Raw genomic sequence first — 16188 nt, 5'->3', positions numbered from 1 at the left:
TTCGTTGCTTTGTTATGTTTTAGCCAGAGGACACTTCCTTTCTCAGAGGGCACCTTCCTTTCCAAATCTACTTTGTGCTTTTGAAGGCTGTAGATTTTCTAATTTCCAACTGGCAGTTGGTACTGTTTTTACAGCTTCATTTTAACATTTCTTTATTACCCGATGCATCTCTTCCAGTAGCTATCATTTCCAAATGAGAAAAGCAATTGACTTCTAAAATAGAAATGCTAGTAAATCCAGCAAAAGTAATAATTTTCGCTTTTTCATGCACTCTATGTATCATGGCATTTTACTGGAATAACCCTGTCAGTACGCGAAACAGGTTCTATAATTATTGCCAGTGAATGCAGAACTGATTTGAGTTCATACTTTAAAATGAGGGACCCTCCCTGGCCGGCGTGGCTCAGTGGTTGAACATCGACCTATGAACCAGGAGGTCAGGGTTTGATTCCCAGTCAGGGCACATGCCTGGGTTTGCTGGATCCCCATGCAGGAAGCAGCCGATCAATGATTCTCTCTCATCATTGATGTTTCTATCTCTCTCTCCCTCCCTCTCCCTTCCGCTCAGAAATCAATAAAAATATATTTTTAAAAATGAGGGACCCACACCATTTTTGCAAAACATTTGAAATAATTCTGTCCCTTTAATATCTCTTCACGTCTGTCTCCTTAATTCAGTTAACACATAGATTCTAATTAAAAGTATAATTTATATAAATAACTGCACAAAGACAGTAACTATTATCATTGTATTGATGATACACACTGGACATTACTTTCTGGAATTCTGCCCTCGGCTGTCTAGAAACGGAGCTGTATGAAACGTATGGTGTCTGTAAATCCTTACTGCCCTCCACATCAGTGATCATATGGCTCGAGATGGGTGCTTGTTACGTTAATTTAAAGCCATAAAATCATTTCTAACCTCTTCAAAGCTGCAAATCTGGGTTTTCCTGTATGTCTTTTGGCAATTTAGGAAATGATGACAATAGCTGTTCCCCACTGTCCCGCTGTCCCGGGGAGTGCACCTGCTTGGACACAGTGGTTCGATGTAGTAACAAAGGCTTGAAGGGTTTGCCCAAAGGAATCCCAAGAGATGTCACTGAATTGTAAGTAAAAGCTTGTCTTTCTTTCTTTTCTGAGTAATTAATATGTCATACTCCAAGGGAAATGGGCTTCACACCAAAGTTTTTACAGTCCTGTTTGCAGATTACATTCTAGGGGCCATTAATTAGTATCACATAAAACCTTAAACAAATAAATGGACATAAGACACTGGGGGGTAGGGGAGGCCAGGGGATTGTCAAGGGCAGGGGGAAAAAAAAGGAGACATATGTAATACTCTTTGTAATACTTAAAGCAATTAAAAAAAAAGAAAACAAACAAACAAAAAAAAACACACACAAAACCTTAAACAAATAATAGGAAAGCTGGTTCAGAGACCTTGGGAAATGCCGGTTGTGTGTGTTTCTCTTCTTTCCCTGCAGGATTTCTCAGTGCCTTTATTATGCCAAGGTGCACTGTGGAGCTCCAAGAGAGGGTGGTAAAATGTGAGGTAGCTCCCATACTTACTTGTTTCTATAGCCCTTTTCCCATGGAGTATGTTGCAAGACTAATGTCCCATCCAGTGCACCGTGGGAAATGCTGTGTATTTAGTTCATCTACAGTGTCAGGAGATCCCATTTGGTTAAGTATCCCTTACCCTGTGTCTCCTGGGGGAACATCTCACCATATGTGGTGCATTAACATCTGGGAGGTGGGAGAAGCTGGCATAATCCTTAAAAAGAAATGTGTGACTACCCTTTGGACTTGAATCAGAGTCCCTCGGTTTGTAAAGGGTGTGGGGCCAGTTAGCTCTAACATTTTCATTACTGACATTTAACCACAGAGTACATTGCCAAGGCACAATATCCAGACACTAAGCACCACCCACACCTCCTTAGCTGCCTCGTGCTCTGTGGTGCTCTGTGTGGGAAATGGAATAAATCAGAGACTAGACTGCTTAAATGGTATGCATGCGTGCTCTATTCCATTCCTTCATCTGTGTACCACGGGCCATGTACACATGCCTGACGTGCAATTAAGTTATTTTGCCTAATTGCGTTTTGTCTGTATGGAACCATGCATCAAAAACGATGTAAGTCCAACTCTACCTCATTCAAATGCGTACCTGTCATTAATGCGGATGCATCCAAGTACCCCCAATGAGCAGCTTTGATAAACTTTGGTCCATGCGGATCATTCTTAATGAGGTTTAAGGAGATGCCACTTCAGTTGTCAAAAAACTTGTTTTCAAATCCTGTGCAGTTCTCTGAATCTTAATTTGGTCCTGAGTGGAACACTTAGACAGAAACCGTGTGATCTTAGCGTGTGTGCACAGAAGGTCCCTCTCGGATTTGAATAGTTGTGAGGTGACCGGTTTCTCTCTCTGACTATCGGTCGCAGTTGTTAGCTAATGATAAGCACTGTTTTTTGTGTGTGTGTGTGTGTGATTAAAGACTTAATTCTCACTTTAATGTGTATTTAGTTCAGAAGGTTTCCCTCCATTCAGCGTTGGGAAGCTAGATGCCTATGGAATAGTCTGTATGCATTGATTCTAGGTGCACCCCACCAAGGACATAGCATACCATTCAGATTGTCTTGATGCTAAATCTCTTCTTGGACCATTTAACTGGCTATCTCTTAGTCATTTTACCTGCTTCCCGTTCAATAATTTTGACCTTGATTTTTGAAAACAATTTGCCCGGCTGGCGTGGCTCAGTGGTTGAACGTCGACCCATGAACCAGGAGGTCACGGTTCTATTCCTGGTCAAGACACATGCCCGGGTTGTGGACTCCATCCTCTGTGGAGGGTGTGCAGGAGACAGCCAATCAATGACTCTTTGTCATCACTGATGTTTCTTTCTCTCTCCCTCTCTCTTCCTCTCTGAAATCAATAAAAATATTTTTTAAAATCATTAAAATATTTAACGTTCTTTCATTTCCTTACTAAAGCATATTTGAGAACCTGTTTGATCCATGTCCTGTCTATGCCATTTCCGTGTTTCTTTTATCATGTAGTCAAGTCTTCCATCTATTTCTCTACAAATGTTTTAAAGTAATCTCTTTTGCTAAAGAAAATAGATTACAGAGATGAAAAGAATGAACTCATCTCTTGTAAATTCTAGGTTTACTCCCCCAGAGAGCTTATTCTTAGAACTACACTGAGTCAGCAGTATTTCTCTTTATATATGCTTGTATTAGAAAAATGCCATGTGCTTATTTTATTGAATTATTAAAGAATTTGGTGAAATAATGTTGGTGGAAAATGTTAAACAAACGGTATCTATTATTTTTAATCAGTTCCATATAATTTCCCTCTTAGATTGTTTTACATGTAAACATGCATAGCACTACATTCTGAAATGGAGAGTGTTGAAGTACGTGGGATTATGCTGCCCTCTAGTGGTAAAAAGAAAACATTTATCTACAGGAAGAAAGGAGGGAGAGGAGTTGAAGTATAGTCAGAAATTTTGAGTAGGCATGAGGACTCATCTCATGTGCTGGCTCTTAATCAAATATTTACTATGTACTTTGATAATTTGTGACTTTTTCATAACTGTTTTCATTTTGAAATAGTTGAAATAGACTGTTATCTTAGGCAATGTCTCAGTTATTGCTGTATCCTGCAAAAAATATAACCTCAACCCCGGATCTTGAGATTGGCCCCAACACTGAGGCAGGAGGGGGGGTCACATGCCCCTGTGCCAGAATTGATTGTGGGCACTTCTATTCAGATGACCCAAGTTAGTGAAAGAATGTTTACCCCTCCCCATCCATATTCTGGGAGAGAAGAGCCTGGGAGGAGATAGAATTTAGTGTGTGTGTGTGCGCGCGCACATGTGTGTGTGTCATCACGGATATTTAAGCATTCCTTTACTTTGGTGTCTTGCCAGTTAGCCCAAAGCCTAACTATTCTCTGATTATTCTGCTGACTCTCATCAGAAAGGGACACTTTACTTACGTGTGGTTATTTGATTATTACTTTTGCATATAGATGCTATTTTTGTGCACTTGGTAAATGTGATTTTCTAAGAAACCTCCTACAAGTAATACTAGCAAATAGATATACAATGGTAAAAACTATTTTAAGGTCTTATTAATTGAAATCTACTTCTGTGTAAATTCCCAAATATCTCCTTCAAAACATTCATTGTTGTTTACTAATATGCTGATAATATTATGGCGGTAAAGAGTGGTCTCGCCCTCGGCAGCAAGGTTCTGCCCATAGTGCGTGCCTTTCCTGCCTCCACATAAACACAAGCAAAGTGGGTTTGACTACAAGTGTGCTTATTTGAATGAACCTTCTTGCTGACAAAAAAATGGCGGGACACATGTCTGCCTTCTTAGAAAACCACGAAGAACTGGACTCGCCAGTCTCTCCTGGATTTTAGAATTTAGCCCAAGTGATCCACAAAAGAATCTGCTGGATTGGACAAAGCAATTTTTTCTTTTTCTTCTCTTCAAAGCAGTCTCAGCTAGGAACATGAAATCTTTTTTTAATATTTTTTGTTGATTTCAGAGAGGAAGGGAGAGGGAGAGAGAGACAGAAACATCAATGATGGGAGAGAAATATAGAAACATCAATGATAAGAGAGAGTCATCGATTGGCTGCCACCTGCATGCCCCACACTGGAGATAGAACCTGCAACCAGGGCATGTGCCCTGACCAGGAATCAAACCACTCAGTGCTCAACCACTGAGCCACGCCGGCTGGGATATGAACATGACATCTTGACGTTAAAATCACTAAATGCTTCCTTACCTCCAGTAAGAGTGAAATATTCTTCAACTATTCCAGGATACACTACTGTTACTTTTTAAAAATATGCCCTAGCCGGTTTGCTCAGTAGTTAGAGCATCGGCCCATGGACTGAAGGGTCCCTGTTTCACTACCCAGTCAAGGGCACATACCTCAGTTGCAGGTTCGATCCCTGGCCCCTTTCCAGGCGAGTGTAGGAGGCAACAAGTGAATGTGTTTCTCTCACATCCATGCATCTCTCTTTCTTTCTTTTCTTTCCTTCCTTCCTTCCTTCCTTCCTTCCTTCCTTCCTTCCTTCCTTCCTTCCTTCTTTCCTTCCTTTCTCTCTCCCTCTCTCTCTCCTTCCTTCTTTCCTCCCTCCCTTCCTCTCTCCTTCCCTTTCTTCCTCTCTCTCTCTCTCTTTCTAAAGATGAGTGGAAAAGATATCATCAAATGAGGATTAAAATAATAATAATAATAATAATAATAATAATAGTAATAATAATAATAATATTGTTTCCTTGTTTTTAGGTACCTGGATGGGAATCAATTCACATTGGTTCCTAAGGAACTCTCTAACTACAAACACTTAACACTTATGTAAGTAACGTATGGTATGTTTCTGCCTTTGACTTCTCATTCTATTTCATGAAAATGGGATAGCAAGGGGCAGAGATGTAGTGAGCCTTTCGGATAATATAACTCACTCGCAGTCAGAGGCTCCCCCTCGCTCACCTGGTCCTGGATCGCTAGCTCCGGCTTCACTGTGTATCAGTCAGGCCATGGCGAGGCCTAGAAAAGGCCCTCTCATCAAAGTACAAATACGGTTAAGTCTGTGTATCGAAGGATTGTAAAGATTTGGCCCGAAGGGTACTGCTATTCGTAATGAAATGGGCTATTTTATGACAAGCCAAGGAAAGGTAGAAAAACATATTTTTATTCTTGAATTTAAACAAGAGATGGTAGATGATAGTAATCTCACTGGAAACATAAATCTAGCTTATTAGGCTTGATTCTCTTTATATAATAAAATATGAATTATTATGGGCTTCCAGTATTCAAATTCATTTTACAAAATCTATTTTTACTTCTACAGTATTTAAGAAAATGTGACAAAGACGCTGACATTCTGAGTATAAATTTCAAAACACTGTTGTTTTTTTAGTTTGGTTTGATGTCCTAAGATAATATCTTTTTCTCATTCATGTATGTAAATAATTTTTTACCGTTTTAAAGTAGATATAAGATTATATTTAAGCACACAAAAATTTCTATCTAGTTATGTGCAAAATATTTTTAAAAATATATAACCTCACCCAATATAATGTCACACTTAGAGTAGCCTTGATAGAAACTGATAACATTTCTCACAAAACAAAATATTAGCAACAATAGTGAATGTAAAGGGAAATACTTTATCTTGTTTAAGTCTATCTGGTTTTAGAGTAAATATGACTGGCTTAGGAGGCAGATTTCTATTATTCCTGTAATAAGGAGGTTTATTCCTAACTAGTGAATTCTAGAAACCGAGGTAGCAGAAGATGTTGAATTTCTCAATATAAATATTACCCTCTGGCAGCGATTTTCAAGTGGAGTGCTGCAAGAATTTTTAAAACATGCTATGCCTATTTAGCCAGGGGCACGGATATGTTTTCCCTTCGGTTGTCAAATTTAAAAAATGACAATAAATAGCCAACACAATAGCCAACAATTTTGAATGTATCAGAATTATACCTCTTTCTGCCCTGGCCAGTATTACTCAGTGGTTGGAATGTCGGCCCATGCACTGAAGGGTCATGGGTTTGATTCCTACTCAAGGGGCACGTACCTGGTTTGCAGGTTCTATATCCAGCCCCAGATGGGGCACATGTGGGGGGAAACCAATAATGTGTCCCTCTCACATTATTGGTTTCCCTCTCTCCCTCCCTCCCTCCCACACTCTCTAAAAAAATAACTCACATAAATGAGTGAGGATTAACAACAACAAAGGTATACCTATTTTTGTGTGAAGTCAGCAAACATTATAATATAGTTGTGGTGTTCTGCGGAATTTTAATAATGAGTTTGTGTGCCATGAAATGAAAAAGGTTGAAAATCGCTGCCCTAGGGAGGTGGAAGTTAGTTAAAATGATGCTTACGATTTTCAATTTTCCTTAAAAATACGGGAAAACACTTTGTAAGAAGCACCCAGGACTGTTTAGATGACAAACTATGAAATTAAGGAAAAAGGAATACCCTCCAAGGCGCCTTGTTCTGCCCTAGTTATTTGTTTAACAGCAGCAAGAAGCGATTACGTGCATTTTGTTCTGTTAAATAAACCTTTAAATTGCTGCAGTTTCCAAAGGGTCACTTGAGCAGAATCGGGTCATTTGTGGGACAGTGCATGATTATTCAAAACCAATTTGAAAATGAAAAATGAGACTTTGTAGATCCACAGATGGTTTCACCAAGGAGTCATTTTGCTGATATAGATATATTTATTTCCTTTTAAAAGGTAGGTATAGTACTTCAGCAGTTGAGAACATGGATTTTAGAGCTTCCATAACATCCCTACATTTTCATAATTTAATAGGTCCATTTTACTGATCCCTTTGGTGCTTTAATAAAGGAATGGAGAATTAGCTATTCTGGATCTTGCATTTAACAATTCATATATTTTACTTCAAAAAAATTTTGTGAATATAAATACACACACATAAATTAGCATAAATTATATCCTAAATTATTTATTCATGAATTTTTCTCTTATTTATATATTTGGCATTTTGCTTTAGGAAAACATTAGTGAATATATACACCTTCACTAATATCTGTGTCATTGTTGAATACAATGGGGCCTTGACTTACGAATTTAATTTTTTCTGTGACGAAGCTCATAACTCAAATTACTCGTATGTCAAATCAATTTTCACCATTACAATGACACGTGATGCCGGGCTGATGTTGTGGCGTTCACTGTGACGTTCACTGTGCCAACTAGCAGTGGGGTATCTGAAGCTGGCTCATAACCCAAATTTTAGCTTGCAACTCAAAGCAAAAAATCGGCCGAGAGACAGCTAGAATCTCGAAAAACTCGTTAGTCGGGACACTCGTAAGTCAAAGCCCCACTGTATATGGAGGTGTATATATTCATAATTTTTCCTAAAGCAAAATGCAAAATATGTATATGTAAATGTTATATATGATTATATTTCATTATATATTACTAGAGGCCAGGTGCACAACAATTTTGTGCACTAGGGCGGGGGGGGGGGGGTGGTCCCCTCAGCCTGGCCTGTGCCCTCTTGCAGTCTGGGACCCCTCGGGGGATGACCACCTGCTGGCTTAGGCCCGCTCCCCGGGGGGTTGGGCCTAAGATGGCAGTCAGACATCCCTCTGGCAGTCCGGCAGCCCTCGGGGTATGTCCACTTGCCAGCGGGGAGCAGACCTAAGCTGCAGTCAGACATCCTTAGCACTGCTGAGGAGGCAGGAGAGGCTCCCACCACCACCGCTGTACTGGCAGCCATCAGCCTGGCTTGTGGCTGAGCAGAGCTCCCCCTGTGGGAGCGCACTGACCACCAGAGGGCAACTCCTGCATTGAGCGTCTGCCCCCTGGTGGTCAGTGTGTGTCATAGTGACCAGTCATTCCCAGTCTTTGTGCTGTTAGGGTCAGTTTGCATATTACCCTTTTACTATATAGGATAGAGGTCTGGTGCATGGGTGGGGGCCGGCTGTTTGCCCTAAAGGGTGTCCCAGATCAGGGTGGGGGTCCCGCTTGGGTGCCTGGCTACTCCTGGGTGAGGGGCTGATGGCTGTTTTCAGGCTGGCCACACCCCCTTTAGGGTGTGAGTCCCCACTTGGGTGCCTGGCCAGTCTGGGTGAGGGGCTGAGGGCCGTTTTCAGGCTGGCCGGCGACTGAAGCCCCCAACCTCTCCTTTTTTTCTTTTTTTTTTATTCTGGGATTTATTTACCTTCTATAATTGAAACTTTGTTGCCGTCACTGGAGCTGAGAGCCAGCTCCAGGTCTGAGGCTATGGCCTACTGAAAGCAGGTATCTGGGGTTTGTTTAGCTTCTATAATTGAAACTTAGTTGCTTTTGGAGCTCAGAGCCACGCCGCAGCATGCGGGAAACCTTGGCTTCCTCCATCACTGGAGCAAGCAAGCCTCCTGCTCACTTCAGCTGCATGGCTTCCGGCCGCCATCTTTGTTGGCAGTTAATTTGCATATCTCCCTGATTAGCCAATGGGAAGTGTAGCAAAGGTACGGTCAATTACCCTTTTTGTCTTTTATTAGATAGGATATGTATATTATGCCATTATATTATATACATCACATATCTGATCTAATAAAAGAGAAACATGCAAATTGACCATACCTCTGCTACACCCACCAGCCATGCCCACCAGCCAATCAGGAGCAAATATGCAAATTAACCCAACTAAGATGGTGGTTAATTTGCACACTAGGCACCAGTGGCCTGGGTCCGGGAAACATCAGAGGGCTCCCAGGTCACTTTGAGGTAGGCCCCATGTGGGCCCTGAGCACCCTAGGAAGGGTCTGAGCCAGGAGGCTCCTGGGAAGGGCCTGAGCCTGAAATAAGAGCCAAGGGGGCCCCTGCCCAGGCCTAAGGCTCGGCCAGAGCCTTGTGGCCTGGGCAGAGGCAAGCCAGACATCAGAGTGGGCTGGGTGTCCCCTGCCCAGGCCTAACCCCTAGCCAGAGGCCTTAGGCCTGGCCAGGGGCTGAGCTGGGGATCAGTGTGAACTACAGAGGAAACACCTTTTCTGACCACTCATTGGCTAAGTTCTCTGTATGCCTCTGGTAATATTCTTAGTAACTTGGGTAATAAGAATCCAAGAAGGTGATGTAGGGTTTTTCCACCTCATTCCTGGAGAAAAAAACGAAGGTACACTGCTGGAGGGCTAAGAAATGTCATATCCTGCCCTAGTCCGTTTGGCTCAGTGGATAGAGCCTTGGCCCGCAGACCGCAGGGTCTGAGTTCAATTCTGATCAAGGGCATGTACCTAGGTTGCAGGCTCCTCACTGACCGGGGCCCAGGTCAGGGCTCATGCAGGAGGCAACCAATCAAAATGTTCCTCTCACTTTGATGTTTCTCTCTCTCTTTCCCTTTCTCTTCCACATTCTCTAAAAATCAATGGAAACATATCCTCAGGTGAGGATAAAAAAAAATAATAAAGAAATGTCATATCCTATGAAAGACACATCTTGAAAATGCCTAAAGAAAGTTGTCATTTTTTCATGGTGAAGGGACTGGAGTCTGTGTTGATGAAAACACCTTGGTGGCTGCGGTGACTGGCGGTGGGGGCTGGCGCCTTCCCCTGATCAGCCTGGTCGCTTCCCACAAAGGGAGGCCAGATTGCGGCTTAGGCCCGCTCCCTAAGGGGAGCAGGGAGGGGGCTTAAGCCATCAGTAGGACATCCCCTGAGGGCCCCCAGTATGTGAGAGGGGGTTGGCTGGCCTGAGGGACCAGCCCCACCCCCCAGTGCATGAATTTCGTGCACCGGGCCCCTAGTATTATATATAACAAAAATAAGATCAAGTTCACTGAATATAAATTATAACCCATAGTACAAAATGCACTTATAAATAGCCATTTAGCTTCGGTAAATAATTCACATCTCTCTCATTTATCATTCAATAAATAGATATTTACTGAAGACCTAGTATGTATTGGTGACTTTGGCCAAGGGCAGAATTATTTTTTTTGCTTTTTTTAAAAAATATATTTTTAATGACTTCAGAGAGAAAGGGAGAGGGAGAGAGAGATAGAAACATCAGTGATGAAATAGAATCATTGATTGACTGCCTCCTGCATGCCCCACACTGGGGAGTGAGCCCACAACCTGGGCATGTGCCCTGACCAGAATGGAACCCAGGACCCTTCAGTCCACAGACCAATGCTCTATCCATGGAACCAAACTGGCAAGGGCAGAGCAGAGTTTTTAATTAAGGCATTTTGTTGGTGGTGGTGGTGGTTTTTCAAATATGTGTTTCTTGATTTCAGAGAGGAAGGGAGAGGGTGAGAGAGAGAGGATATATTGGTGAGGATATATTCCCAAGAAAATAAGTATGTGTAACTGATGGAACTTTCAAAGACAAAGGTTTCTTTCCCCCCATAGAATGTGTCCATTGTAACTGGCCTCCACATGCCTTTGTTCTGGGACCAGGCAACAGTCACAGGGTCTGGGGAAGGTCACAAGTCTTACAGGAGAGAGAGGAGAAAGGACATGGGAAAAGTGAGCTCGCTCTAAATCTTTTCTGAAGTGAAACTGGCTCGGGTGCCTACACCTCATTGGCCCAAGCAAGGCGCATGAATCGTTGTGAATAACATTATAGTCTATTCCAGAAGGTTGCCCGATGTCTTGTTATTTTCAGGTAAAAGCTGAGCGCTAACATTGTTACTATGACCTTGAACAAAAAGACCTTCTCTTTCTATGAATCATGAATATTTCCATGTCTGTGCTAACAGTAGACTCCATTTCCTTCTTTTTCTCTTTCAGAGACTTAAGTAACAACCGAATAAGCACCCTTTCTAACCAGAGCTTCAGCAACATGACCCAGCTCCTCACCTTGTGAGTGTGAAAGTGTGGTACTGAGTTTTCATTAATTCGCTGGGCACAGTGCATTTTCTAGGCACTGGACATTCCTGGTAAACAAGACAGATAGCATCTTTGCCCTTGAGGAATGTAAATACTTGCTGGGAGAAACAGACAAATAATGCCTCAATCGGCCAACAAACACAGACATTATAAAAGGTGGTGGGTTCTATAAAAGACAGAAGGGATATTTACACCTGTGGTGGAGTTAGAGGAGATGTGTAAGCAAATGTATGCAGAAGGTCACCTTCTGGAGGGCATAGTTGAGGCATCAGCACCTGTGGAGGTAGGAAGCTTTCTGGGCTTTACTTAGGAAATATATAGGTTGTTTCACTAAAACAATACAATATTTTTTAAACAATATTAGGTGTCAATATTCTCAATTTATAAGATACTAAAATAACCTTCTTCTGAGCCACTTTATTTTAAAAATGACATCCGGCCCTTTTGGGATGCCTGAGTAAGAGCACTTGGCTTCTATATGCTTTCAGGATTCTTAGTTACAACCGTCTGAGATGTATCCCTCCGCGAACCTTCGATGGACTGAAGTCTCTTCGATTACTGTAAGCATCTGATGTTCAACAAAGAAATTCTTCTCAGGGATCGAGTTGTCTATTTACTACTGGCTTAACTGCTTTGTTGATCCTTGGGTGTGTTTGGTTATATGCATTAGGATTTACTACAAATTTGGAAAAGCATATCTGGCCACATCATTGTTCATCAGCTTTAATTTGGACAATATAATTTTCTCTTCTGTCATGTTTTTGCTGTAATTGCTTATTTGATAATATACAATATTTAGAGGTCTATTTTACATAGAGTCAACTAATTCTGAAAGAAATGTAGGAAATGTTGTCTTTGATGATTACATAATAAGTGAATTTTAAAGCATATAAAATAAAACATGATCCTCAAGCTCAGTACCGTCCCTAAGAATTTACCATTACCCAATTTGATGTTCTTTTGTGATCCTCCCTTATACATATTTGGTTTTTGTTTTGTTTTTGTTTTTAATATATTTTTCTTGATTTCAGAGAGGAAGGGAGATAAAGAGAGAGAGAAATATCAATGATGAGAGGCAATCATTGAAAGGTTGCCTCCTGTACACCCTCAACTGGGGATTGAGCCCACAACGGGGGCATATGCCCTTGACCAGAATCAAATCTGGGACCCTTCAGTCCACAGGCTGACACTCTCTATCCACTGAGCAAAACTGGCGAGGGCAACACATTTGGTTATTTTGATGATATACATATTCCCTGGCTATATCAATTTTAAAAGCCATAAATAGGAATTGTTCTTTTTCTGTCACATCCTCACTATCATTTGTTTTACTTCCAAATTTTCATAATTCTGTTCATCACTCTAAAGAACAGCCCACACGTTCACTTTGGTACCAATGTGCTAGTAATTTCAGCAATGATTTGCAGGGGAAATTACCATCAATTGTACTGGGAGATCATGAAAAATAAACATCACATTGCCCTTCAAATGGGATTTTGTCAATTTACAAATTTATTTTTTCCACCAACTATTTAATAGAGTACCTGCTTTAAAGCACTCCTGCCAATATTGAATATCATCAATCCTTTCATTTTCATCGTATGACAAAAGCAACTTTATTTCCCATTTCTGATTTAATTTGCAATTCCAATTACTCAAGCATTTGAATATATTTTTTTTATTGAGCATTTGTGCTGCTTAATCTATGAGCCTGATCATATCATTGCCCTGTTTTTATTGGGTACTTTGTCTTTTTTTTATTAACTTACATATCTTTGTACATCTAGCACTTGACTCTAAGTTTGCAGGTCTTTTCACAAAGAAATTATTCCTCGTATCTAATATGTGTTGCAAATATTCCTCATCCTCTTCCTTATATGTAATCTTTTATAGTATGAATATATTTTCTGTTCTCAAAAATGTGTCACTCCTTTTCATTATGGTTATTGAGTTTTACACAATGATTTTGAAACCCTTTCCTATCCTGTTTATAAAACGGAACTCTTCTGTATTTTCTCTTACTACACTTCAGTTTTATTTTTACATTTAACTCTTCAACCTAGAATTTATGTTATGCATACGACTTGAGGTAGGAACTAATTTTTTGCTTTCTGAAATAGATACCAAAGCTATTTATTGACTAGACCATCTTGTCTGCACTGATTTAAAATGCTTATCATCAACTGAAGTTTCATATACATGCATGGGGATTTTTCTGAACTCTCTGAGTTATAGGAAATTGAATTTTCTTTTTTCTTGTTTTAGTTCTTTACATGGAAATGACATTTCTGTTGTGCCTGAAGGTGCTTTCAACGATCTTTCTGCATTATCACACCTGTGAGTACCTAGTTCATGATGTGGGTTTAGGCTCCAACTGTCCCTGGCAAGCGAGTTTGCAACACGCATCCTCTGCTGCCCCTTTTATTGTCGCATCATCACATGTGAATGGTTTCATTTTAAAGAAAATGTAAAGATTTTCAATGTAGATATGGTGAACTCCACAAGATGGCCTTCATTTATCCTTTTGGCCCATACTCCCCATTAGTTGAGTTCTCTTTGCTTAGCCAACGTCCTAACCAATACCTTTGCTCTCATTGTTCTCTGATTCTAAAATATTGGCTCTCTTCCATTCAGTCTCTCCAAACCCAGTTGTTCTAAGACACATCCCAAGTATCACCTCTTCCATGAAGCCTACCTTGTTGCCTCAAACAAGATTCATTTATTTATCAAATATGACTCAGCAATAACTATGGTTCCATGCAGAAATAAGTGAGACAGAGTTCACGACCTTACAATGTGGTAGAGGGCAATAGCCAAATCCCCACACTGGGTGAAACACTTTTCTTTGTGTTCTTTGTCATAGCAGCCATGTGCACCTCCATATTTCCTGGAAGTGCAATTTTAGAAATTAAAAATATGGGATAAATGGGATCCAAAAACTCAGCTGCGTCAAATTTCATGAGTCTGTTATTTTCGGTTGTACTGTTAAGACCATGGCCAACCTGGACGGAAGTTGGGGGAGCGGTCCTAGGAACCACAGCCTTCCTGGGGCAGGCTGCATGGGCATTCCCAGGGAGCGGCTCTCTGCTTTGGCTTAAATGTCAGTGTCACTGGGCTCCCATTTCCCCAGAGACGTTGCCTGCCATGTCCCCTCTTGGTATTGCCCTTCCCTCCCAAACCCACCAAACCCCAAGGTATGACTATAGAAAACTGAGACAGGGGGATGGGCGGAGGATAGGAGTTAGTTGTCAATCATGCTACATCTGGATTTGTCCTATGGGGGCTGTGTTCTCCATGCAGGTGTTTGCACATCTGATTGTTTGGTGCCTACAGTGACTGATCCTTCCAACTAAACGATTAGGGCGCAGGAAGCAAGACCTCTATGTTTTCCATATTTGAACCCCAGCACCTCAAAGTCAACATCAGGACCACTCAGGGGTGTCAGTTGCCTGAGACCTGATGTTAATGAAAGCCAGTAGCTCTGGGTGCAAGACTGTGGTGCTCTCTGGCAGACCTGACCATGCAGCACAAAGAAGGAAGCGGCCGTCCCATCCGCTAGGTCAGGGTGATGGAGCAGGAAGGGCTTCCCTGGGCAGCGTGACGAGCTCAGGGGAACATCCCTTTCTGTGGCCACCCCACTCACAGTGAGGGCAACTTGAGCTTCTTGGTCCTGTGTTCCGTTCACTCCTGTATTTAATGTATGCGTTTGTCTCTTACTCCCTAGGTTATAAACAGCTCTGCTCTATGCACTTTTTCTGCTGCATCCCTCACATAGTAAGGACTTAGCAAATGTCACTAAGGAAAAGACCAAATGACTCAAAAACATCATGTTGCTCATTTTTTATTTGTAAAAAGAGTTTGAATCTGACGCAGATATGAGCTTAACTTTTACTCCAGTTTTTTTTGTTTAGAGTTGGGCATTAAAGTTGCAATGTGAAGTATTGTAAAGTTTTTTACAAGCATATTATGGGGATTTTCTAATAAAACAGTAACTTCAATTTTGTGTAGACCATAGACCTAAAATGTTATTAATCTGAAGTTCATTATCAATCAGAATTAATCAGTTTTTAAATGCTGTTTTATGTATCTCTTGTGCCCAAATTTGGCAATTTTACAAACCCAATGGTTAACTTATTTGGCCTCAGGTTCTTCATCTGTGAAATGCTTTGTTATACTATTGGCATCAGAGAGTTGCTATTTTGGATAAATTGATGTAATTCGAGTAAATACGCGGCTTAGCACAGTCCCTGCCTATGGAATGACGCAGTAAATGTTAGCTATTACCTTGATTACTATTCCTATTGCTACTGCTGCCTGTGTGAGTAGGAACCAAAGCTCTGAAATGAAACACTTTGTAAAGGGACCTTCGTCCAATGACGGTCTAAATCAGCTCTGGCGAACTAGCGTCTCTGTTTTCCCAGGCACTTTCTCATCTTTGTGACTGTGTGCTCACTGGTTTTACCCTGGAACATCCTCCCCAGCCTTTCCCACCTTCTTGACTCATCTAAAAGCTTAGACATTTTAACCACCAGTCCCCCACGGAGTTATCCTCTGTCCACAGTCCTCTTGTAAATCCTTCTGCTAGAGCACTTCTAAAGGAAGTGTGTGTGCACGTATGCGTATAGGTTAATCTCCCTCACAGCAGGAGCTCTTGGGAGTTAAGAGTACTGTAGGTCTCATATTGGGGTCCCCAGAACCCAGCACCGTGATTGCGTTCTCATTAAATAATTGGCGAATGAAGGCAGCGTTGATCTCCACCCAATTTAAACCTGTCTCTGCAAATACCTGGACGCTGTCTAAATTTCAGGTGT

At 41.3% G+C, this 16188-nt stretch overlaps 1 protein-coding gene across 3 annotated transcripts in view; it reads left to right on the top strand.

The window, feature by feature from the left end:
- Positions 1 to 16188, top strand: part of SLIT2 (slit guidance ligand 2) — a 358036-nt gene that overhangs the window by 267823 nt on the left and 74025 nt on the right. For all 3 annotated transcript variants that reach the window (XM_081083273.1, XM_081083272.1, XM_081083271.1), the window contains 5 exons: positions 977 to 1109; positions 5312 to 5380; positions 11279 to 11350; positions 11866 to 11937; positions 13643 to 13714. In XM_081083273.1, coding sequence (XP_080939399.1) covers positions 977 to 1109; positions 5312 to 5380; positions 11279 to 11350; positions 11866 to 11937; positions 13643 to 13714 — 418 coding nt within the window. The remainder of the gene's footprint in view (positions 1 to 976; positions 1110 to 5311; positions 5381 to 11278; positions 11351 to 11865; positions 11938 to 13642; positions 13715 to 16188) is intronic.

The sequence above is a fragment of the Myotis nattereri genome (assembly GCF_964212035.1).
Source record: "Myotis nattereri genome assembly, chromosome: 1".
In the NCBI taxonomy this organism is placed as follows: domain Eukaryota; kingdom Metazoa; phylum Chordata; class Mammalia; order Chiroptera; family Vespertilionidae; genus Myotis; species Myotis nattereri.
The sequence above is the reverse complement of the archived record's forward strand: the minus strand, read 5'-3'. Positions and strand labels throughout refer to the sequence as shown.